The sequence below is a fragment of the Procambarus clarkii genome, chromosome 23 (genome assembly GCF_040958095.1).
Source record: "Procambarus clarkii isolate CNS0578487 chromosome 23, FALCON_Pclarkii_2.0, whole genome shotgun sequence".
Taxonomy (NCBI): Eukaryota; Metazoa; Arthropoda; class Malacostraca; order Decapoda; family Cambaridae; genus Procambarus; species Procambarus clarkii.
In genome coordinates, this window is record NC_091172.1 from 12248372 (window position 1) to 12271663 (window position 23292).

The 23292-nt window shown below is 43.0% G+C and overlaps 1 protein-coding gene across 1 annotated transcript; it reads right to left on the minus strand.

Annotated features, from left to right (window-relative positions):
* Positions 1 to 17440: 17440 nt before the first annotated feature.
* Positions 17441 to 21954, minus strand: LOC123747517 (nucleolar and coiled-body phosphoprotein 1-like). Its single transcript, XM_045729734.2, has 2 exons — positions 21763 to 21954; positions 17441 to 20026 (listed from the first exon to the last, which is right to left on the minus strand). Exons 1-2 carry the CDS (start codon positions 21952 to 21954, stop codon positions 17441 to 17443), a joined length of 2778 nt encoding a protein of 925 aa, XP_045585690.2.
* Positions 21955 to 23292: the final 1338 nt, after the last annotated feature.

Genomic DNA, 23292 nt, shown 5'->3' on the forward strand with positions numbered 1-23292 from the left:
AAATAAAATTCGTCTTCGTCTTGAAAAACATAAATTATTAATTGAGTCGCAACATGGTTTTATAAATGACCGTTTATGTTTAACAAAATTTTTATCTTTTTATTCTAGCATTGTTGAGGCAGTTGATAGTGGTAAGGATTGTGATGTTGTGTACCTTGACTTTAGCAAAGCTTTTGATACAGTGCCACATGAAAGACTGATTAAAAAGATAGAGTCTCATGGTATTGGGGTGCTATATTAAGCTGGATTAGGGCATGGCTATACCAAAGGAAACAGAGAGTTAGTATAAATGGAGTCAAGTCAGAGTTGGAAAATGTTGTAAGTGGGGTGCCTCAGGGCTCTGTCCTGGGACCTCTGTTGTTTATAATATATATAAATGATTTAGATTCAGGTTTGAGTAGCAACATATGCAAATTTGCCGATGATACGAAAATCGGTAGGGAAATTAATTCGGAGGAGGACTCACTATCACTTCAAGTTGATCTAGATAGGGTTTTGAAATAGTCGAAGGATTGGCAGATGCAGTTTAATGCTGATAAATGTAAAGTTCTAAGGTTAGGTAATGATGATAGGGTTACAAGATACGAGCTAGATGGTGTTGAGATTGCGAAGTCGGATTGCGAAAGGGATCTGGGAGTTATGATTAGTAAGAATTTAAAACAAAAGGATCGATGCATAAATGTTAGTAATAAGGCAAATCGGACACTTGGATTTATTAATTGCAGCGTTAGTAACAAGACACCTGGTGTGGTTCTCAAGCTATATCTTGCTCTAGTTAGGCCCCATTTAGATTATGCAGTTCAGTTTGGTCGCCATATTATAGAATGGATATAAATTCACTTGAACGTGTCCAGCGTAGGATGACTAAGTTAATTCCCCAAATTAGAAATCTTTCATATGAAGAAAGATTAACAAAGCTTAAGTTGCATTCACTGGAAAGGCGAAGAGTTAGGGTTGACATGATAAAGGTTTACAAGTGGGTGAATGGACATAACAAAGGGGATATTAAAAGGGTATTAAAAGTATCAACACAAGATAGAACACGAACCAATGGGTATAAATTGGATAAGTTTAGATTTAGGAAAGACTTGGGTAAATACTGGTTCAGTAACAAGGTTGTATATACTATATACAACCTATATACAACAATATATATACAAAATATATTGATTTGTAGAACCAATTGCCGCGTAACATTGTGGAGGTGGGGTCCCTCGATTGTTTCAAGCATGGGTTGGACATGTATATGAGTGGGATTGGGTGATTATAAATAGGAGCTGCCTCGTATGGGCCAATAGGCCTTCTGCAGTTGCCTTTGTTCTTATGTTCTTATGTAAAAACCAAACAAATCCCCAGAGCCGGATGAAGTGTTTGCCAGGGTGCTTAAAGAATGCAAAGAGGAGCTGTCTGAGCCACTGTCTACCATATTTAATAAACCAATAGAGTTAGGTAGAGTGCGAGAGTCATGGAAGGTAGCTAATGTGGTACCAATTTTTAATAAAGGAGATAGATCACTTGCGTCAAACTATCGGCCAATTAGCCTAACGACTATTGTGGGAAAGTTACTTGAACATAAGAACATAAGAACATAAGAACAAAGGTAACTGCAGAAGGCCTATTGGCCCATACGAGGCAGCGCCTATCTCTAACTACCCAATCCCACTCATATACATGTCCAACCCGCACTAGAAACAATCGAGGGACCCAACCTCCACAACGTTACGCGGTAATTGGTTCCACAAATCAACAACCCTGTTACTGAACCAGTATTTACCCAAGTCTTTCCTAAATCTAAACTTATCCAATTTATACCCATTGTTTCGTGTTCTGTCTTTAGTTGATACTTTTAATACCCTATTAATATCCCCTTTGTTATGTCCATTCATTCACTTACAAACTTCTATCATGTCACCCCTAACTCTTCGTCTTTCCAGTGAATGCAATTTAAGCTTTATTAATCTTTCTTCATATGAAAGACTTCTAATTTGGGGAATTACCTTTGTCATCCTACGCTGGGCACGTTCAAGTGAATTTATATCCATTCTATAGTACGGCGACCAAAACTGAACTGCATAATCTAAATAGGGCCTAACCAGAGCAAGATATAGCTGAAGAACCACACCAGGTGTCTTGTTACTAACGCTTCGATTAATAAATCCCAGTGTCCTATTCGCCTCGTTACGAACATTCATGCATTGATCCTTTTGTTTTAAATTCTTACTAATCATAACTCCAAGATCCCTTTCGCAATCTCAACACCATCTAGCTCGTATCTTGTAACTCTATCATCATTACCTAGCCTCAAAACTTTACATTTATTAGCATTAAACTGCATCTGCCAGTCTTTTGACCATATTAAAACCCTATTTAGATCAACTTGAAGTGATAGCGAGTCTTCTTTCGTGTTGATTTCCCTACCGATTTTTGTATCATCTGCAAATTTGCAGATGTTGCTACTCAGTCCTGAATCTAAATCATTAGATTCAGGGTTGAGTCTAACAAATGGGCTTGAGTCTGAAAATGAAAATGGTGGGCTTGCTATGGGGGAACTGGTACTATTAAGGGGTAAGGGTAAGTAAGTAAGTAATTATCAAAAGAAGGCACCAAACCGGGAAGGCTATGTAGCACCATCAAATGTGCAGAATAATCAGAGGGCGCTAAAGATCACCAAGGATGCCAATACGAGAACAAAAACGCATAAGGCGAACGATATCAAAAGTTTCCGAGTCACCAAGAATTCTATTGAGGGACAGGTGACCGCGAGGGGCGGTCGGAAAGCAAGACACGCTCGTCCTGGAACTCAGGACATTCAAGAAGGACATGCACGACCATAAGAGGGACAATGCAACTAGGACAATAAGGAGCAGGGCTGCGCTCCATCAAGTGACCATGGGTTAAGCGAGTATGGCCAATACGCAACCTCGCCAGAGCTGTTTCCCATCGCCGGTTACGGTGGTAGGAGGACGGCCACGAGGAAACACAACATTTAAGAGTACGTAGTTTGTTACCAGTAACAGACGACCAAGAAGCCTGCCAACGGGTAAGGACGGAGGAATGGATAACCGGGTAAAAGTCGGAATATGGAATACCTTTACGAGAGATGGGACAAGAGCGGACAGCTTCCTTGGTGGCAGCATCCGCACGCTCATTTAAAGACACACCAATATGGCTGGGTACCCAACAAAACTCAACCGACTTAAATTTACTGTGAACAAGAAACAGCCAATGCTGGATCTCGACAACTACTGGATGAACCGGACTGAAGGGCCCTAGAGCCATGAGGGCACTACGAGAGTCAACAACAACTACAAAGGAAGACTGACAACGAGAAAGCAGGAGACGAAGAGCATAGAGAATAGCATAAAGCTCCGCTGTAAAGATGCTAGTCTCCGGAGGTAAGCGACACATATAAGTGCGATCAGGAAAAACAACAGAGTAGCCAACACCATCCGCAGACTTAGACCCATCGGTGAAGACAGAAACGGAGCGGGAGTGAGAAGAAAAGTGCTCAAGGAAAAGGCGTTTTAGAACCATAGGAGGGGTAAAAGCTTTAGTGATACGGGTCAAGGATGTACAAAACCGCGGATTCTCCACGGGGGCAAAGAAGGAACAACACGAGGAGAAACATTAGAAATACGAATGGAAAGAGAATCCTGTAGGCGAGATAACCAGAAAGAAAGAGAGAGATGGTGAAGAGGAACAGGAACCGCAGGAGGGGTAAAAGTTAAAGCACGACAGAGGCGAGAGGAAGGATGTTGTAAGGACTGCGCAAGATAGCGAAGACAGTAGCGATCACGGCGGTCCTGGAGAGACAGGAAGCCAGTGTCAACATACAAGCTGAGGACGGGAGTCGAACGAAAGGCACCAGAACTGAGGCGCAACCCAGTATGGTGCAAAGCATCAAGACGGCGAAGAGTAGAAGGAGAAGCAGACGAGTAAGCAGGGCAACCATAATCGAGCTTAGACAGGACGAGAGAGGAATGTAAAGCAAGGAGAGTGCGCCTATCTGCCCCCCAAGAAGTATGGGACAAGACCTGAAGGAGGGTAAGGGCCTTAGAGCACTCAACACGGAGGTAAGAAATATGGGGAGACCAAGACAAACGAGTGTCAAGGAATAACCCCAAAAGCTTCGCAGAATCTTTGTATTCAAGGGGATGACCATAAAGTGACAAAGAGGGACGAAGAACGACCCGTTTCCGCGTAAAAGTCATGGCACAAGTCTTAGAAGTAGAGAACTTGAAGCCATGATCGGTGGCCCAAGACGACACGGCATCAATTGCAAGTTGAAGCCTGCGCTGAAGGAGAGGCGAATCATCACCCTGACAGCAAAGGGTAAGATCATCGACATAGAGAGCGGAGAAGAAACCAGAAGGAAGAGAGGAAAGAAGACCATTGAGGGCAACCAGAAAAAGAGTAGTGCTCAGAACACTACCCAGGGGCACACCTTCGTATTGCTGAAAAGAGGCAGAGAGAGCGGTACCAAGGCGCACCCGAAAGGAACAACGAGAGAGGAAGCTGCGGAGAAAGAGAGGGAGATGACCACGAAGGCCAAAAGAATGAAGTTGAGATAGAATATGATATCGCAAAGTGGTGTCGTAAGCCTTTTCCAGGTCAAAAAGGACGGCAACAACGTAGGTCTTCGCAGCAAAAGCAGTACGAATATAGACCTCCAAGTTCACCAGGACATCTGTCGTGCTGCGGTACTTGCGGAAACCAAATTGAGAAGGGGGAGAGGAGGTGATGGTGTTCCAGGAACCACATCAGACGAACGTTAACCATACGTTCAAAGAGTTTGCAGACACAACTTGTGAGAGCAATAGGGCGAAAGTCCTTAAGGGGACTTTCCCAGAGACCCAGAGACCCCGGTTTGCGAACAGGGAGGACAACGGCATCGAGCCAGTCCTCAGGGACTGACGACGACTCCCAGATCCGATTATACAGACGCAGTAAATACTGAGACGTGCACGGAGGGAGATGGCGAAGCATCTCATAATGAATACCATCGGAGCCCGCCGCCGTAGAACTGCAGAGGGCCAGGGCAGAACGAAGTTCAGAGAGAGAGAAGGGATCATTATAGGGAAGCTGAAGACGAGTGCAGAAATCTAAAGGACGAGACTCAAGGACAGGTTTACGAAGAAGGAAAGATTGGGGAAGATGAAGACCAGAGCTAACAGAAGAAAAGTGGGAACCCAGTTTGGAAGGGAGCTGCAACGGGTCCGCCACAAGAGTATCATGGAGGTGAAGGATCGGTGAAACATCGGAAACGAACTTACCCGCTATCTTGCGGATACGCTTCCAGATCTGGGGCAGAGGAGTTTCGGACGTAATTGTTGAGACATAAGATGCCCAACATTCACGTTTAGCTGTACGGATGGCCCTACGGGCCACAGCACTCGCTTTTCGAAAGAAAAGAAAAGAATCGGCCGTCTGCCGACGGCGATGCCTCTTCCAGGCTGCACGCTTACAGCGGACAGCGCGAGCACAGTCCGCATTCCACCAGGGAACGCACTTCCATGGACCACGAGAGGAAGAGCGAGGAACAGAGCGGAGGGCAGCGTCGAAGATAGTGTCATGAATGAAAAAGGAGAGGCAGAACGGAGAGGTGAGAGAGAGAGCAGCATTGAGGGTAAATAGGTTCCAGTCCGCTTTAGCAAACTGCCACCTAGGAAAAGAGAGTGAAGGGCGAAACGAGAAGAAGGAAACAAGGACAGAGAAATGATCACTGATCACAGATCTTGATGAGGTCATCAAGAACCTGCCACGTGAAATCTAAGTAAAGAGAAGAAGAGCAGAGAGAAAGATCAAGACATGAAAGGGTGCGAGTCCGAGAGTCCAAATGAGTGGGCTCATTAGAATTCAGAAGAGACAGGGAAGAAGAGAGGAGAAACGGCTCAAGAAGGCGACCCCGGGTATTCGTCAGAACATCACCCCAAAGAGAATGACGACAATTGAAGTCACCCAGCAGGAGCATAGGCTCCGGCAAGGAGTCCAAGAGGTGTTTCAAATCAGGAAGAGAAAGCGGGACAATGTTGAATCCCTTGTGACACAAATGATTATTGATGTGTGTATTTGTGTGGGTGATTAAATATGTATGTGTATGTATATATGTATACGTATGTATATGTACATGTATTCATGAGTATGTGTACATGTATATACATAACATTAATAATTTTGTAACTAGCGTCAAAAGATTGTTATTTTCTTAGCTAAACGAACTAGAGGGTTCAGTTCCTGAACCGATTATGTGCCTCTGTAATCCTTTACACCACCGCCCACAGGATGGGTATGGGGTGTATAATAAAGAAAGAAATTGAATGAATTCCTGTGCTAATACAAATAATGGGATTGTTCCCATTTCCACCCATAATATCATTCATGTTCCTAATAATATCACCAATTCCAGCTCCGGGATAGCAAACCCTTAATCTGTTCCCCCTATCTCTAGCACAAAACGTTCTGTCTAAGTACCTCACCTGGGAATCACCCACAACCAAAATTCGCGTAGGTGCCTCCTTAACTTTCTGAGCACTCTGAGGGGCCTGTGCTTCGTTGATTTCCCTTTCGAGTGAACTTCAGGCTCACTACAGCATTCGTCTTCCAATACGGCAAATGAATTTGAAGTCCTTAGGGCGTCTGTAGACGGCCTTGTCAAGGTCTTATTTATTTATTTTTTTATATTTATTTATATTTATACAAAAAGGTACATTGGGATTGTGAGGATACATAGCATAGTAATTACATTCTTGTAAAGCCACTAGTACGCGCAGCGTTTCGGGCAGGTCCTTAATCTAAGAAAATTTTAAGTAGGTAAATACTTGCAAATTTATTAAAATGATAAAAGTTACATAGCAAGAAAAAAAATAAAAGATGAAAGAAAATTGTAGGTATATTAAAGCACATAGGTAGCTCAGATTGATTGCAATGACAGCTTGGATGGTAGTTTAACAAAAATAATAGGCACAATACAGCATATGGCTATGGTCTTCTTAAGACCTTTGTCCGTTACGACTTTCCACGACGAGGTCTTTTTAATATTGGTCTCCTCCATCGTTTCTTCTCGATGTTTCAGTTATCGTACCTGCTCCCGTAGGGAATCCATCTCTGCTTTCAGAGTTCCAACTAGATTCATCAGTTCCTTCACTAATCCTTCCATTATTGCTATAATAATATTGCTACAATCGGAGCTCCAGCTAACAGAGCCTCTCACTGCGACTGCGCCTGACTGTTCTTTAAAGATTCCCCCATTTTGCACCCACAAGATACATAATATTTTAAGGGTTGACAGATGTTAATCTTCTTGTTTGAGGAGCTGTTCACTTGAGACAGTTAAGCAATTCCCAGCTGTGTCTGAGTACAAGTGACAGGATGACCAACCCAGCTGGTTTTCTTCCTATTGGGGAGTGTTGTACATGCTGCTAAGGCGGTATGTCCACTCACAGGATGAGTGGCGCTGCCCAATAAACTCGTCCCATGGGGCAAATTTAAAAAAAAAAAGGAATTTAAAATGTTGAATTTTACGAGGTAGGAGTTTGTAAATAAACTCCTACCTCCTGTTTGTAAATAATTTTGTTAAATATTTTTGATAATATAGGTAGATTTGATATCGGTCTGTAATTTTTTGTCTGTCGTTTCCTCGCCTTTATGAATTAGCATTACTTGTGTTTTTTAAAGGATATCAGGGAAAGTATGACACTCTAGAGATTTGCTGAATAACAGAGCTATGGGTGGTGCAAGGGCATGGGCAGATACCCATGATTTATTTATTTATTTATTTATTTATTTATTTTTACATATACAAGAATGTACATAAGGAATGTGAGGATACAATTATGGTAATTACAGTCTTGTAAAGCCACTAGCACGCGCAGCGTTTCGGGCAGGTCCTTAATCTAAGAAAATTTTAAGGAGGTAAATATTTGCAAAATTTATAGACAAAAAAATGATAACAGATTACATGGAATGAAAAAAAAAAGATGAGAGAAAATTATAGGTACAGTATATTAAAGCACATAGGTAGCTATGATTTATTGCAATGACAGCTTAAAATGGTAGTTGACAACAAATTGGTAGGCACAATACAGCAGAAACAATATAAGATTGATTGCAATGACAGCTTGAATGGTAGTTGACAAAAATTGGTATTCACAATACAGCATATGGCTAGCACATAAAAGAAGACAGCAATGAACACAATTATAAGGTTGTTTGATATTACATAAAAATTAGGAGATTGGGTACCACTAGGTACAGAGCAAATTTAAAGCTCAGTGTAGGAAACTAAATAGATGAAGTTAGGTACTTTTTGGTTTTGCTTTTAAATAAGGCAAAAGTTTTACAGTTTTTCAATTCACTAGGGAGTGAGTTCCATAGACTAGGTCCCTTAATTTGCATAGAGTGTTTACACAGATTAAGTTTGACCCTGGGGATATCAAAGAGATATTTATTTCTGGTGTGGTGATAATGGGTCCTATTACATCTGTCCAGGGAGAGTTTCAGAGCATGGTTTGCATTTAAGAACAGGGTTTTGTAAATGTAGTTGACACAAGAGAATGTGTGGAGGGAGTTAATATTTAGCAAGTTTAGAGATTTAAACAAGGGAGCTGAGTGTTGTCTGAAAGCAGAGTTAGTTATTATTCTGATAGCAGATTTTTGCTGTGTGATGATGGGCTTAAGGTGGTTTGCAGTGGTAGACCCCCATGCACAGATACCATAATTGATGATGATGATATATATATATATATATATATATATATATATATATATATATATATATATATATATATATATATATATATATATATATATATATATATATATCATCTGTCGGGCTGACTGGTAAAAGTAGAAGAGAGTTAGGATAGCTGCCTGAAAGATATGTAATAACATGTGACTGGGTCTGTGGGATTTTTCTGGCAAGGTTAGCACCAACTGATTCATTTTCAGAAGCTATTAAATTCAGTTGCTGTTGCTAAATCTGTTGCAGGTGTGTAACCATCCTTGGAGAGTTTTATCTGCTTGTTATGTGATTGTTGTTTAGATCCTAGGATGTTAGAGATGGCTTTCCATATGCTCTTTATGTTTCTTTTACTTCTTTAAATCTACTCTCATAATAGACAATTTTCGCTCTTCTTATTATACTGGTAAGCACTGAGGAGTATCTCTTAACTACTTCTTTTGTAACTAGGCTAATCCTAAGTTTTTTCTTCATATTCATGTGTCTTGTTGATTGCTTTGAGTATGCCACTTGTGAGCCAGGAGTTGTTTAATCTTTTGGCAGTAACTTCCTTAGTGAGGAGAGGACAGTGTTTGGTGTAGGGGCTTAGAGTTTTGGAGAGAAAGATGTCGGCGAATGAATTTATATCCTGTGTATTGTTGAGTTCAGATTTCCAGTTTATATTGTGAGGTTCCGTATTGCTGGTTTGCTGTGTAGTCTAAAGGTAAGTTTATTGGCAACTGAGGGTGTTAGGTCCATTTTTGCTGAGGAGAAGTTAGGATAGTGATCGGTTGTTCTGTCAGTGATTATACAGAGACAAGAGGGGCTGTTATATTAGTCCGTATGTATTCCAGGGTAGTTGCAGATGTTTGAGTAATTCGGGTGGCCTTGGTGACTGTGGGGATTAGCAAACAAAAGTTCATGATGTTTAGGAAGTATTCGACTTGGGGGTTATTTTGTTGACAGAGGTCTATGCTAAAGTCACTTCCTAGGATGATGTGATTTTTTGGGAGTTTGTTGTTTATGATTAGGGTCCTTATATTATATGAGAATGCAATTGTATTATTATTGGGAAATCTATAAATATTTCCAATAGTTATTGGCGATTTAAGGGATTTGACCGAGAATTGAGCAAAGCTATATTCACAGTAGTCGTCTCTATTGCTAATAATTCTGATGCAATTTAAATTATCTTGATAATAGATAGCTGTACTACGTCCTTTTTGGTCAGGCCTGCAGTTGTGAATGACTTTATTACTGGCTAAGTTGTATAGTTGGGCATGACCTTTACTTAGCCATGTTTCTGTTAAAATAATGAAAGATAGTTTAGTGTCTAATGCTTCAAGTAGCGCACTGATGTCATTAAAATGTTTACCAAGTTATCTGACATTTTGGATGAATACTGATAGGCTAGTGTTATTTTGATTTTTTTATTGCAAAGTTTCTGTCTAGTAACTGCAATAGTGATGGTCCATGTGATGGTTATCGTAGATATGTGATAGCAAATTTAATCAGGGTCAATGGTAGTTTGCATAGAGTAGGAATGGAGAAGACTTTAAGGATATTCTTATTTAAACATTGGAGAGGTGTGTGACAGTAGATTACAATAAACAATTGCAATAAAAATTCAAATTAAAAAAATAGTCAGATTAAAGCGGAATACAAATATGGGGTATATGATTTAGTAATACCATAAAGTTAGCAAAATTACTAAACTTATACTTTAATATAATAATAATAATAAAATTAAGCTAATTTCAAGACAATAGGACAATTCACAAAAAAAGTTATAAAAAAACTATAAAAAATGGAAATACACGTTTAATGGGAACAAGTACAAATAAAATAAATATCACTGTAATTAGTCAAGAAGGATACAGGTGTCATGTATATAATAGAGATTCAATTAAGATTGACAAGAATAATAATCTATATTGAGATAGAAAAGATTAATATTCTTTATATAATAAATATGTTGATAGTTATTAATAAATAACTTTAGTAGAAAACTGAAATATAAGAGGAATAAGTTAATAATGAAATAAGAATCAGTGTAATTAGGTAAGTAGGATACAGATGACAAGTAAAATTAAGGATTCAATATACTGACAAAATTGATATTAAATAAGATTACATAATTAATAAAAAAAGACAGTTAATCTTAATTAATTAATACCGATTAATATAATCGTAATATAATATAATCTTAATATAATATATAATCATAATGATAATAAATTATAATTAGCTTAAGTATGATCCAATAAGTGATATAATCTTAATAAAAATATGATCTCAATTAATTAATTCTAATTAATGACTAATCATAATCAAATCCCAAGTGAGAAGTTAGGAACTTTTATGGGTGATAGAACATTATTTAACTCACAGAGCGAAAGACAGCATCATGGACAGGGTTAGGCTAGGTAAGGCTCGATCACTCATGAGATATTTCCAGTATTGACTTTTTTTTTTTTTACCACAAACGGCCACACATTTACAATGCTAACCAGCATATATACATTTTCTTCTGTCCTCCATAGACAGGGTTAGAGATCAGTTAAACATATAGTTCAGGGATTTATTGAACAATCAACCACAGAAGGTAATTCGGTACTTTTAAAATGCTAAGCTAACCTACATACGTAAATACATAGATACACAGATTTACGTATCCCCTACATAAAGTGTTCGAAGTGTCATTAATGTGCATTTACAAAGGTGAAATGCAAGTATTGACATTGGAAGGATGTTGGTTTTCTGTTATGCCACAGTCATTAAAAAAGTTCATTAGTTGTTGGCCACACTTTATTTATAAATAAATAAATAAATAAATAAATAAATATTTATTTAGGTAAGGTACATACATACAATAAATTTTTACAAAGATTGGTTGACTTATAGGTAGAGCTAGTACATACAATGCCTAAAGCCACTATTACGCAAAGCGTTTCGGGCATAATCATAATCAAATTACAAATTATAGATATTTCATATCTTTTCGTGTTCAGTCCTTCACAATGATCGTTCCAATCCTAGTGCAGGATTGCTTGACAAGACTTTGGTTTTGTTTGTGAATTTGACGCAGCCTGTAGAGGAGGGATCCACGCTACTTGGTAGAGCACTCGTTAACATAATTTTTTTTTATGTGCAGCTGATAGGATGAGGTCGATGATGCTTATTTTGATCACATTGAAAGTTACATTCGTTCATCTTGCACAAATTTTGCCGTGTTTAGGATAGTGAATCTTTTGTATAAATCTATATTGCAATCAGACACTCTTTATACTCCCTCTTAAGAGGCCAAGTAATTAAACATATTGTGTATTTTCTACTGACAAACGAGGCCAGAATGACGTCTTTATTCTTGGTAATTTAAAGAAGTTTAGTATTGCAAGTTCCTTTTACTAGCTGGTCGTGTTGAAAGTCCAGTATTATCTTCTGACAAGTCCAACATTATTTTCTTTTTGAGAGTCCAAAAATAATTTCGGACTGAAAGTCCATCATTACCTCATCCTCCCATCCGCTCGCTATTCGGGTCGAAAGTCCAGCAGCATATTTGTCGGCCGTAGAGGTGTTTGAGGGCGGGCTTGTCGCCAGAAAAGTAGATATTTTCTGAACGAAAGCGACGATCTGGTGAATGGGTTACGTCCTCGCCGTGTCCGCTCGTTAAAGCGAGTGTATTATATGTTCCCCTTTTCCTCCCCCCCCTCCCCGAAGACCTATTCTGTTTTCCCTCTCTCCAAACGCAGACATAATTTGCAGTAAACCTCCTTAAAGGTGTAGGAAGGGCTACGCCTAACACGAAACACGGACTATGTATTGGTGGAGCCAAATTGCCTCGAGTTTTAAAAAAAGACGAGCGAATGAAAATGGGATATGTCCCGGATGGAAGGTTGTTGCCTCGATTGGATTGGTCCTTCTATGTGCGTGCGTGTTGGGTACTTACCTATCAGTAGTTATCTGTTAGTATCTATAGCGAAGTGAGGTGTAGCTCTTTACGCCCCGCCGATTCGCCTCGTTGTACATGTTGTGTATTAATTTAAACATTCAGACGTTCGAATTCTTTGTCGAATCAGGCCTTAAGTTGTGGACGGAGATGGCTTCTACAACTTCTGTTTTTAGTGTATTCTACTTGTTGACCAGCCGTACGAGTATTTCCTGATATTTGTTCAACTCATCTGGGTTTCCTGCTTCCACTTATTCTCGTTCTACTTTCTCTCAATTTAAAGAGGCTCCCCTTGCCCACATTTGTTATTCCCCGTGATATATTGTGTGTTGTGATCATATCCTCTGAATTTCCATTTTGTTCTCATCTAATGCTACCTACAAACTACTCTAAAGTCGCTTTTGGTTCCATTTCTACTTGTTAGTTATATAATTTTTATCACCTGACTATATGAATGTCACACTGGTTCTTGAAGTTGTGGACTACATTTGTGTCTACCAACTCTACGTTCTGTCCGCTCTGTGTGTGTTCACTACTCCCATACTAATGCCAATTTCCTCTTAACTCAGCGGCTCTTTTGCTTTTCCAGTCTCCACATACAGTTCACCTACAGATCAAAACGAAAAGCACTTACGGATGTTTTTCGTTGTTTAAGTGTTCGTGCAGCTGCCTCCCCATTCAATCTATACTGCTCTTCTTGCCTCATATCTTCCTTAAACATTCGCATAACCTTCTATTTGCTTGGGCTATATTACGGAAGCCATTTGTCAGGATACTCTTGAAGCCTGTCAAGGTTCTTCTGCAGCAGTCTGCAGTCCTTTGCTGTCTTATTGGTCCTTATCAACTTATAATCATCTCCCAACAGTCAAACGAAAGAATCCTCTTTCGCTGGTAAGCCCTGCGGGACACCGCTCGTTGGCACTCTTCAATCTTATCCAGTATCTCTCACAATAACTCTCGTTCCTTTCCAGATGGTAACTCTGTACCCGACTTCACACCTGCCCTGTTATGCAAGCGAGAGTCTCACTTTAATATCAGTCTCATGCGCCTGACTATATGAATAACCTTCTTGCAATCCTAGGAAATGTAATTATCCCAGTTCTCTCTCTTGTCTGATTTGGGTTGATCTTTCATAAGATTCAGTTAAAATCGTCGAGGTTAATTATCTGGTTAAAGGGCTTAGTCAATATGACTAAATAGCACTTGAAAAAGTATGAGGCCTACTGGGATAAGAGAACAGAGTGACCGAACGGTGCCTGGCCGTAGGAACCATCGGGGATTCAACTGCGACCCTGCAAGTAGAGGAGCCGTCACTGTACCTAGTAGTCGAAGTTGATGAATTGCTGTAGTAGTTCAACACGACTTTCCTTTACTGAAACTATGGTGTTTCACAGCTCAATGGGTTCTCTTGCCTTCAAAGCATTCAAATGGTTGGTACACGTTCTTAATATCCTCTTCAAATATAAATGATACTGTTGATTTTGTTAATAATTCTGTTTTGATGTGATTACTATTTTCGTCAAGGTATTAGTTGATGACAGAGAAATGCAATTGAAAGAAACCCTAGGAAGAAGAATAAGAAAGAAACAGACTCAAAGAGAGAGAGATAGAGAGAGAGAGAGAGAGAGAGAGAGAGAGAGAGAGAGAGAGAGAGAGAGAGAGAGAGAGAGAGAGAGAGAGAGAGAGAGAGAGAGAGAGAGAGAGAGAGAGAGAGAGAGAGAGAGAGAGACAGAGAGAGACAGAGAGAGACAGAGAGAGACAGAGAGAGAGAGAGAGAGAGAGAGAGAGAGAGAGAGAGAGAGAGAGAGAGAGAGAGAGAGAGAGAGAGAGAGAGAGAGAGAGAGAGAGAGAGAGAGAGAGAGAGAGAGAGAGAGAGAGAGAGAGACAGAGACAGAGACAGAGAGAGAGAGAGAGAGACAGAGAGAGAGAGAGAGAGAGAGAGAGAGAGAGAGAGAGAGAGAGAGAGAGAGAGAGAGAGAGAGAGAGAGAGAGAGAGAGAGAGAGAGAGAGAGAGAGAGACAGACAGAGACAGAGACAGAGACAGAGAGAGAGAGAGAGAGAGAGAGAGAGAGAGAGAGAGAGAGAGAGAGAGAGAGAGAGAGAGAGAGAGAGAGAGAGAGAGAGAGAGAGAGAGAGAGAGAGAGAGAGAGAGAGAGAGAGAGAGAGAGAGAGAGAGACAGAGAGAGAGAGAGAGACAGAGAGAGAGAGAGAGAGAGAGAGAGAGAGAGAGAGAGAGAGAGAGAGAGAGAGAGAGAGAGAGAGAGAGAGAGAGAGAGAGAGACAGAGAGAGAGAGAGAGAGACAGAGAGAGAGAGTAATTGTCACAATAATTGCTGTTGCTGCCTAAAATGGCTGGGTCTATGTCGGCACCAATTAAATGAGTACTGTGCGGTGTGATGCCATAGGGACCCCCTGTGAAGCTACTGGCAACTCTGGGACTGGCTAAACTTTTAAACTGCTTTTTAGACTAAAAAAACAACATATATAAACAATTCTTCATATCATATAAGAAAGTATTTGTTACGAATCAGTTATTCCTCAGTTGAAAGAATAGCGAACTCATAACTTTCTAATTGAAGGAGAAATAGAAATTAAGAGGAATGTTAGTCGTTGCCTTATTGTAGTATATTACCTTATTATCTATGTGTATAGGAAAGAACCTAAATGTATTCCTGTATTAGAGTAGATGTTGTGTAGCTATAGAGTACAGACACGCTGAGAGTAGCCAGTGGCGAGTGGGTATTGTGAGCGACTTAAGCGTCCTGACCTGAGGTGGGGATGAGGTCCCGCCAAACACACACCGAAACTACGACGTTGATACAACGTTCGAACAAGTTTTAACACCACCTAACCAGTTATAACAACCAATATAGCAAGTTGTAACAACGTTCTAATACGTCATAAACACGTTAAGCCAAGATGTAACAACTTTATTATAAGTTGTAATAAGCGGAAAATAGAGACAGTTTCGGTTTGTGTTTCTAGGGGTAGTACCGACTCCAGGAAAATGGGAAGTATTAAATAGTAGTAATGTTGAAGTGCTGGAATCAGAGAGATGTTACCAGGACTGTAGATTCATTATTAATACTTTGATGGTGGATTAAGGCCAACTATGTTGAGCTTCCCAGTGTAAGTTGGACTAGTGGGATTTCATACAAATAATGTATGTAGCTTATGCCACCTTAAAATGGTGGCGACGGCCATGCTGTTTAACCCCCTCAGGTTAATTGTAAAGTTTATGATGGACTTATTAGTTTCAGTAAAGAAACTGCTTGTAATTAGATATCCATTTTGCTACCCATTGTGAGAGTTTGGCTTTTTAGTATTCTATGATTCTAAGAAATGACTGATGCCTTATCATGCATCTGGTAACCCATAGTTTGTACCAGGCCTACCACTGGTCGTGTGAAACGTTGTAAGTTTTAAATAGGCTATTGTTAATAGTATTGTTTCATTTGTGTTAAATGATTGTTAACTATATTACCAGCTTAGATCTGCTTAACAGTTCAAAACAAATGATAAAGAAGAGGGACTAGTATTTTAATTACTAATTAGACCGGCGTCCGAACGCATTTCAGGCTCGAACACGGTACCCGTGCCCATAAAAGGAAGAAACATCCCTACCTCCCCTTTTTTTCTGTTACAGCCCCGGCTCCTGTGCCAGGTAAGTCCACTACGGGCTCACCATAGCCCGTGCTACTTTGGAACTTTTGTTCTAAGTAGCTGAATCTAAAACAACAACTACCGCCCCAGTTACGGGCTATTCATGCCCATGCCACCTATTGGGTAGCTTAATCTTTATCAATCTACCTACCCAAGTTACAGCCCCGCACCTGTGCCAGGTAAATCCACTACGGGCTCACCATAGCCCGTGCTACTTGGAACTTTCTGTTCCGAGTAGCTGAATCTTAAACAACAACTACCTGCCCATCATTTTGTGGCGGGTACAAGGTGGAGAATGGTGGTCTGATCTCAGTGAAGCCATGTGGCTATTAGGTTAAGTGTACTTTTTTGTTTGTAAGTAGGACATAAGTATTTTAAAGTGTGTATATGTTAATGATATGTGCAAGCCCATTTTACTGGCAGTTCCCAGTGCGTGGAACTTATATATTTAAATTCAGAGATAACTCTTTGGCGAGGCTGTGTCCTTCAGAAAAGCAACGTATTGTACTGTAGTATTCTGTGTCTCTCATTATATTTAACTGTATTCACGTCCCTATAAATATACTGGGGTTTAGGCGGTCTCATCTTTCTTTAACCATCACTATCTGTGCCTCATGCGTGGAGTGGGGAAATTAATGGGATTCTGTGGTATTCTCGAGCATTATTAGACGGGCACATGACAGCATTAACACTGATGGCTGCAAAATTATAAAAACATTCTACCTATCATATTCTGACCATAATAGGGAAGTATGTGTGTAACACCAACAACACAAGGTCTAATACATCACACACACCATCCACACACCATCCACACACCATCCACACACCATCCACACACCACACACACCATCCACACACCATCCACACACCACACACACTATCCTGTTGACTCTCAAGTCATTCGCAGTGAAATGTCCCGAAGGTTTGTACACTGGTAGCGATGCACACTGACACCTACATAGTGACATAATTCGTACAGACATGTGATACATAATGATTTGAAATACATAATGTAACACATAATTCTTAGCCATGCTCCCCATACCTGACCTGGTAATTAGTGAACAATGTGCTCCATGGGAAGGAGGAGGCGCACCAGTAACTCTAAAATTATGTAAGCATTCCCAGGGGTTTAATATGATGAGTTACGCCGCGGCAGAGTCCACAAAACTTATACTTCTTTCTTAAGAGGAATGTTGGTATTGGAGCCCGGAGGCTTCTTGCTGGCACCACTGTGGCTCCGGGAGGCTTCTTGCTGGCACCACTGTGGCTCCGGGAGGCTTCTTGCTGGCACCACTGTGGCTCCGGGAGACTTTTTGCTGGCACCACTGTGGCTCCGGGTGGCTTCTTGCTGGCACCACTGTGGCTCCGGGAGGCTTCTTGCTGGCACCACTGTGGCTCCGGGAGACTTCTTGCTGGCACCACTGTGGCTCCGGGTGGCTTCTTGCTGGCACCACTGTGGCTCCGGGAGGCTTCTTGCTGGCACCACTGTGGCTCCGGGAGGCTTCTTGCTGGCACCACTGTGGCTCCGGGAGGCTTCTTGCTGGCACCACTGTGGCTCCGGGAGGCTTCTTGCTGGCACCACTGTGGCTCCGGGAGGCTTCTTGCTGGCACCACTGTGGCTCCGGGAGGCTTCTTGCTGGCACCACTGTGGCTCCGGGTGGCTTCTTGCTGGCACCACTGTGGCTCCGGGTGGCTTCTTGCTGGCACCACTGTGGCTCCGGGTGGCTTCTTGCTGGCACCACTGTGGCTCCGGGAGGCTTCTTGCTGGCACCACTGTGGCTCCGGGAGACTTCTTGCTGGCACCACTGTGGCTCCGGGTGGCTTCTTGCTGGCACCACTGTGGCTCCGGGTGGCTTCTTGCTGGCACCACTGTGGCTCCGGGTGGCTTCTTGCTGGCACCACTGTGGCTCCGGGTGGCTTCTTGCTGGCACCACTGTGGCTCCGGGAGACTTCTTGCTGGCACCACTGTGGCTCCGGGAGGTTTCTTGCTGGCACCACTGTGGCTCCGGGAGGCTTCTTGCTGGCACCACTGTGGCTCCGGGAGGCTTCTTGCTGGCACCACTGTGGCTCCGGGAGGCTTCTTGCTGGCACCACTGTGGCTCCGGGAGACTTCTTGCTGGCACCACTGTGGCTCCGGGAGACTTCTTGCTGGCACCACTGTGGCTCCGGGAGGTTTCTTGCTGGCACCACTGTGGCTCCGGGTGGCTTCTTGCTGGCACCACTGTGGCTCCGGGTGGCTTCTTGCTGGCACCACTGTGGCTCCGGGTGGCTTCTTGCTGGCACCACTGTGGCTCCGGGAGGCTTCTTGCTGGCACCACTGTGGCTCCGGGAGGCTTCTTGCTGGCACCACTGTGGCTCCGGGAGGCTTCTTGCTGGCACCACTGTGGCTCCGGGAGACTTCTTGCTGGCACCACTGTGGCTCCGGGAGGCTTCTTGCTGGCACCACTGTGGCTCCGGGAGACTTCTTGCTGGCACCACTGTGGCTCCGGGAGACTTCTTGCTGGCACCACTGTGGCTCCGGGTGGCTTCTTGCTGGCACCACTGTGGCTCCGGGAGGCTTCTTGCTGGCACCACTGTGGCTCCGGGAGACTTCTTGCTGGCACCACTGTGGCTCCGGGAGGCTTCTTGCTGGCACCACTGTGGCTCCGGGAGGCTTCTTGCTGGCACCACTGTGGCTCCGGGTGGCTTCTTGCTGGCACCACTGTGGCTCCGGGTGGCTTCTTGCTGGCACCACTGTGGCTCCGGGAGGCTTCTAGCTGGCACCACTGTGGCTCCGGGAGGCTTCTTGCTGGCACCACTGTGGCTCCGGGTGGCTTCTTGCTGGCACCACTGTGGCTCCGGGTGGCTTCTTGCTGGCACCACTGTGGCTCCGGGTGGCTTCTTGCTGGCACCACTGTGGCTCCGGGAGGCTTCTTGCTGGCACCACTGTGGCTCCGGGAGACTTCTTGCTGGCACCACTGTGGCTCCGGGTGGCTTCTTGCTGGCACCACTGTGGCTCCGGGTGGCTTCTTGCTGGCACCACTGTGGCTCCGGGTGGCTTCTTGCTGGCACCACTGTGGCTCCGGGAGGCTTCTTGCTGGCACCACTGTGGCTCCGGGAGGCTTCTTGCTGGCACCACTGTGGCTCCGGGTGGCTTCTTGCTGGCACCACTGTGGCTCCGGGTGGCTTCTTGCTGGCACCACTGTGGCTCCGGGAGGCTTCTTGCTGGCACCACTGTGGCTCCGGGAGACTTCTTGCTGGCACCACTGTGGCTCCGGGTGGCTTCTTGCTGGCACCACTGTGGCTCCGGGAGACTTCTTGCTGGCACCACTGTGGCTCCGGGAGGTTTCTTGCTGGCACCACTGTGGCTCCGGGAGGCTTCTTGCTGGCACCACTGTGGCTCCGGGAGGCTTCTTGCTGGCACCACTGTGGCTCCGGGAGGCTTCTTGCTGGCACCACTGTGGCTCCGGGAGACTTCTTGCTGGCACCACTGTGGCTCCGGGAGACTTCTTGCTGGCACCACTGTGGCTCCGGGAGGTTTCTTGCTGGCACCACTGTGGCTCCGGGTGGCTTCTTGCTGGCACCACTGTGGCTCCGGGTGGCTTCTTGCTGGCACCACTGTGGCTCCGGGTGGCTTCTTGCTGGCACCACTGTGGCTCCGGGAGGCTTCTTGCTGGCACCACTGTGGCTCCGGGAGGCTTCTTGCTGGCACCACTGTGGCTCCGGGAGGCTACAGTGGACGCCTTTTTATCTTTGCTTGCCCTGCTATGCGAACTTCATAATTTCTTTTTACCTTCCTTATCTCTTTTTTAACATTTCTAACCAGTTGGACGAATTCTTGTTCTAAACTGACTTCCCCATTCTTAATCCTCTTGCACCAAGCTCACTTTCTACCTATAAGGTTCTTCGGTTCCTTTGTTTTCTATTTCGGGTCAGTATTATTTGATCTATTCAATTTGTATGGTATTCTACGTGTCTGTGCTTTGCTTAGAATATTTTGAAATAAGTTATATTTTAAGTCCACATCGAAATCCCTTTTTACATCACCCATTGCTGGGTTCACGTCTCGCTCCAAGACCTGACCACCTCCCAATGCCCAGGACTTTCCAATCTTTTTCACTAAAAATTTTCTTAGGCCATTAAAATCAGCTTTTTCGCAAATCTGGCACTTTAACAGAACTTTCTTCTACTAATCTATTCCGTTTTATGCTAAATCTGATTTCTTTGTGATCACTGTTCCCTAGCTCACTCCCTATTTCGTTGTCATTAATTTGTGTCTCCCTGTTAGTTAACACTAAGTCTAAAATATTATTTTCCCGCGTTGGTTCCTTAATGTGTTGCGTAAGAAAGCAATCGTCAATTAATTCTAGAAAATCTTCTGCTTCATTATTTCCTGTTTTGTTAATCCAGTTTATTTCACTAAAACTGACACAAATACTATTTGACCTAGAAGCTCTATTTATTTCATCCCAAAGGTGCTTTGCTTCCATTCTATCTAAGTTTGATGGCCTGTATATAACTCCCTATTATAAGATTTCTAGCTTTTTCTTTAATTCTAGCCAAATAGTATCTGTGTGTTGTTCAGTTTTGATTCTCTCTTTGAGACTACATTTCAAATTGTCCCTAACATATATGACTACTCCCCCGCCTCGTCTAATATATCTATCAAGTGAAATAGTTTAAATCCGTTTAATTGATTTTCTGTTAATAGTTCTCTGTTTTCTACAGTTATCTATGTTTCGGTAAGTGCAATAATATCTATTGTTTCTGTGCAGACAAGAGCATTTAAATAGTTTATTTTGTTTCTTCTATTCGTGTAATATACCTTAAGTGTATTGTTATTTTGAGGCCCTTTTCCTTCCTCGTTCATTTTGCCATTTGTCCCCCCCCCCCACCAACACATACTTTTATTACCTACTTTTTCCATATCAATTCCTGTACCACCATTTAATAACAGTTTAAACCCAAACAAACGCCTCGAACCACAGGTTCCAGCGAGTTGGTAACAGCAACAACCCCAGCCCTAGAGAGATGCACCCCATACCTAGCATACATGTCATTCCTTTCATAAAAGAGTTCCCAGTTATCAATGATGGGTATTGCATTTGATTTACACTATCTGTCCAGTCGGCAATTGACACCAAGTGGCCTCGACAACCATTTATTTTCAACTCCCTTTCTTAGAAGAATGCCACATATGATCGGGATACACCCTTGCTCCTAAATAAATCTATGGGTGTTATAAACCTCTGTATCAGTTCCTCACTCCAAACTCGTCCAACATCATTTCCACCAGCACATACATATACATACAATGGGTTTGTTCCCATTTCGAGCCATAATATCATTCATGTTGTTTACTATATCATCAATTCCTGCTCCTAGATAGCAAACTCTTAACCTGTTCCCCCCTTATCTCTGTCACAAAAAGATCTATCCAAATATCTCACCTGGGACTCTCCCACAACCAAAATTTGCTTAGTTACTTCCTTTACTTTGTGAGCACCAAGATAAACCTGGGCTCCCTTCGTTGCTTTGACATCCGAGCGAACTGCAGTCTCTATACAGCACTCGTCTTCCAGCACCGCGAATGGGTTGGAAATCTTTATGACATCTGTAAGCGGCCTTTTCTGGGTTTTCATTAGACCCAGGCCTTATCAAGGCCTGTTTACCTCTGGAGGGTTATCAAGACCTGTCTACCTCTGAAGGGTTATCAAGGCCTGTTTACATCTGAAGGGCTATCAAGACCTGTCTACCTCTGAAGGGTTATCAAGACCTGTCTACCTCTGAAGGGTTATCAAGGCCTGTCTACCTCTGAAGGGTTATCAAGGCCTGTCTACCTCTGAAGGGTTATCAAGACCTGTCTACCTCTGAAGGGTTATCAAGACCTGTCTACCTCTGGAGGGTTATCAAGACCTGTCTACCTCTGAAGGGTTATCAAGACCTGTCTACCTCTGGAGGGTTATCAAGACCTGTCTACCTCTGAAGGGTTATCAAGACCTGTCTACCTCTGAAGGGTTATCAAGACCTGTCTACCTCTGAAGGGTTATCAAGACCTGTCTACCTCTGAAGGGTCATCAAGACCTGTTTATCTCTGAAGGGTTATCAAGACCTGTCTACCTCTGAAGGGTTATCAGGGCCTGTCTACCTCTGGAGGGTTATCAAGACCTGTCTACCTCTGAAGGGTTATCAAGACCTGTCTACCTATGAAGGGTTATCAAGACCTGTCTACCTCTGAGGGTTAACAAGACCTGTCTACCTCTGAAGGGTTATGAAGACCTGTCTACCTCTGAAGGGTTATGAAGACCTGTCTACCTCTGAAGGGTTATCAAGACCTGTCTACCTCTGAAGGGTTATCAAGGCCTGTCTACCTCTGAAGGGTTATGAAGACATGTCTACCTCTGAAGGGTTATCAAGACCTGTCTACCTCTGAAGGGTTATGAAGACCTGTCTACCTCTGAAGGGTTATCAAGACCTGTCTACCTCTGAAGGGTTATCAAGACCTGTCTACCTCTGAAGGGTTATCAGAACCTGTCTACCTCTGGAGGGTTATCAAGACCTGTCTACCTCTGAAGGGTTATGAAGACCTGTCTACCTCTGAAGGGTTATCAAGACCTGTTTACCTCTGAAGGGTTATCAAGACCTGTCTACCTCTGAAGGGTTATCAGGGCCTGTCTACCTCTGGAGGGTTATCAAGACCTGTCTACCTCTGAAGGGTTATCAAGACCTGTCTACCTATGAAGGGTTATCAAGGCCTGTCTACCTCTGGAGGTATATCAAGACCTGTCTACCTCTGAAGGGTTATCAGGACCTGTCTACCTCTGAAGGGTTATCAAGACCTGTCTACCTATGAAGGGTTATCAAGGCCTGTCTACCTCTGGAGGTATATCAAGACCTGTCTACCTCTGAAGGGTTATCAGGACCTGTCTACCTCTGGAGGGTTATCAAGACCTGTCTACCTCTGAAGGGTTATGAAGACC

Excerpts from the sequence above, each read along its gene's own strand:
- LOC123747517 (XM_045729734.2), bottom strand. The coding sequence starts at position 21,954 with ATGAAAACCCAGAAAAGGCCGCTTACAGATGTCATAAAGATTTCCAAC. Across the intron at positions 20,027-21,762 it reads TGGTTGTGGGAGAGTCCCAG|TGGTGCCAGCAAGAAGCCTC; the intron begins GTGAGATATTTG and ends CCGGAGCCACAG.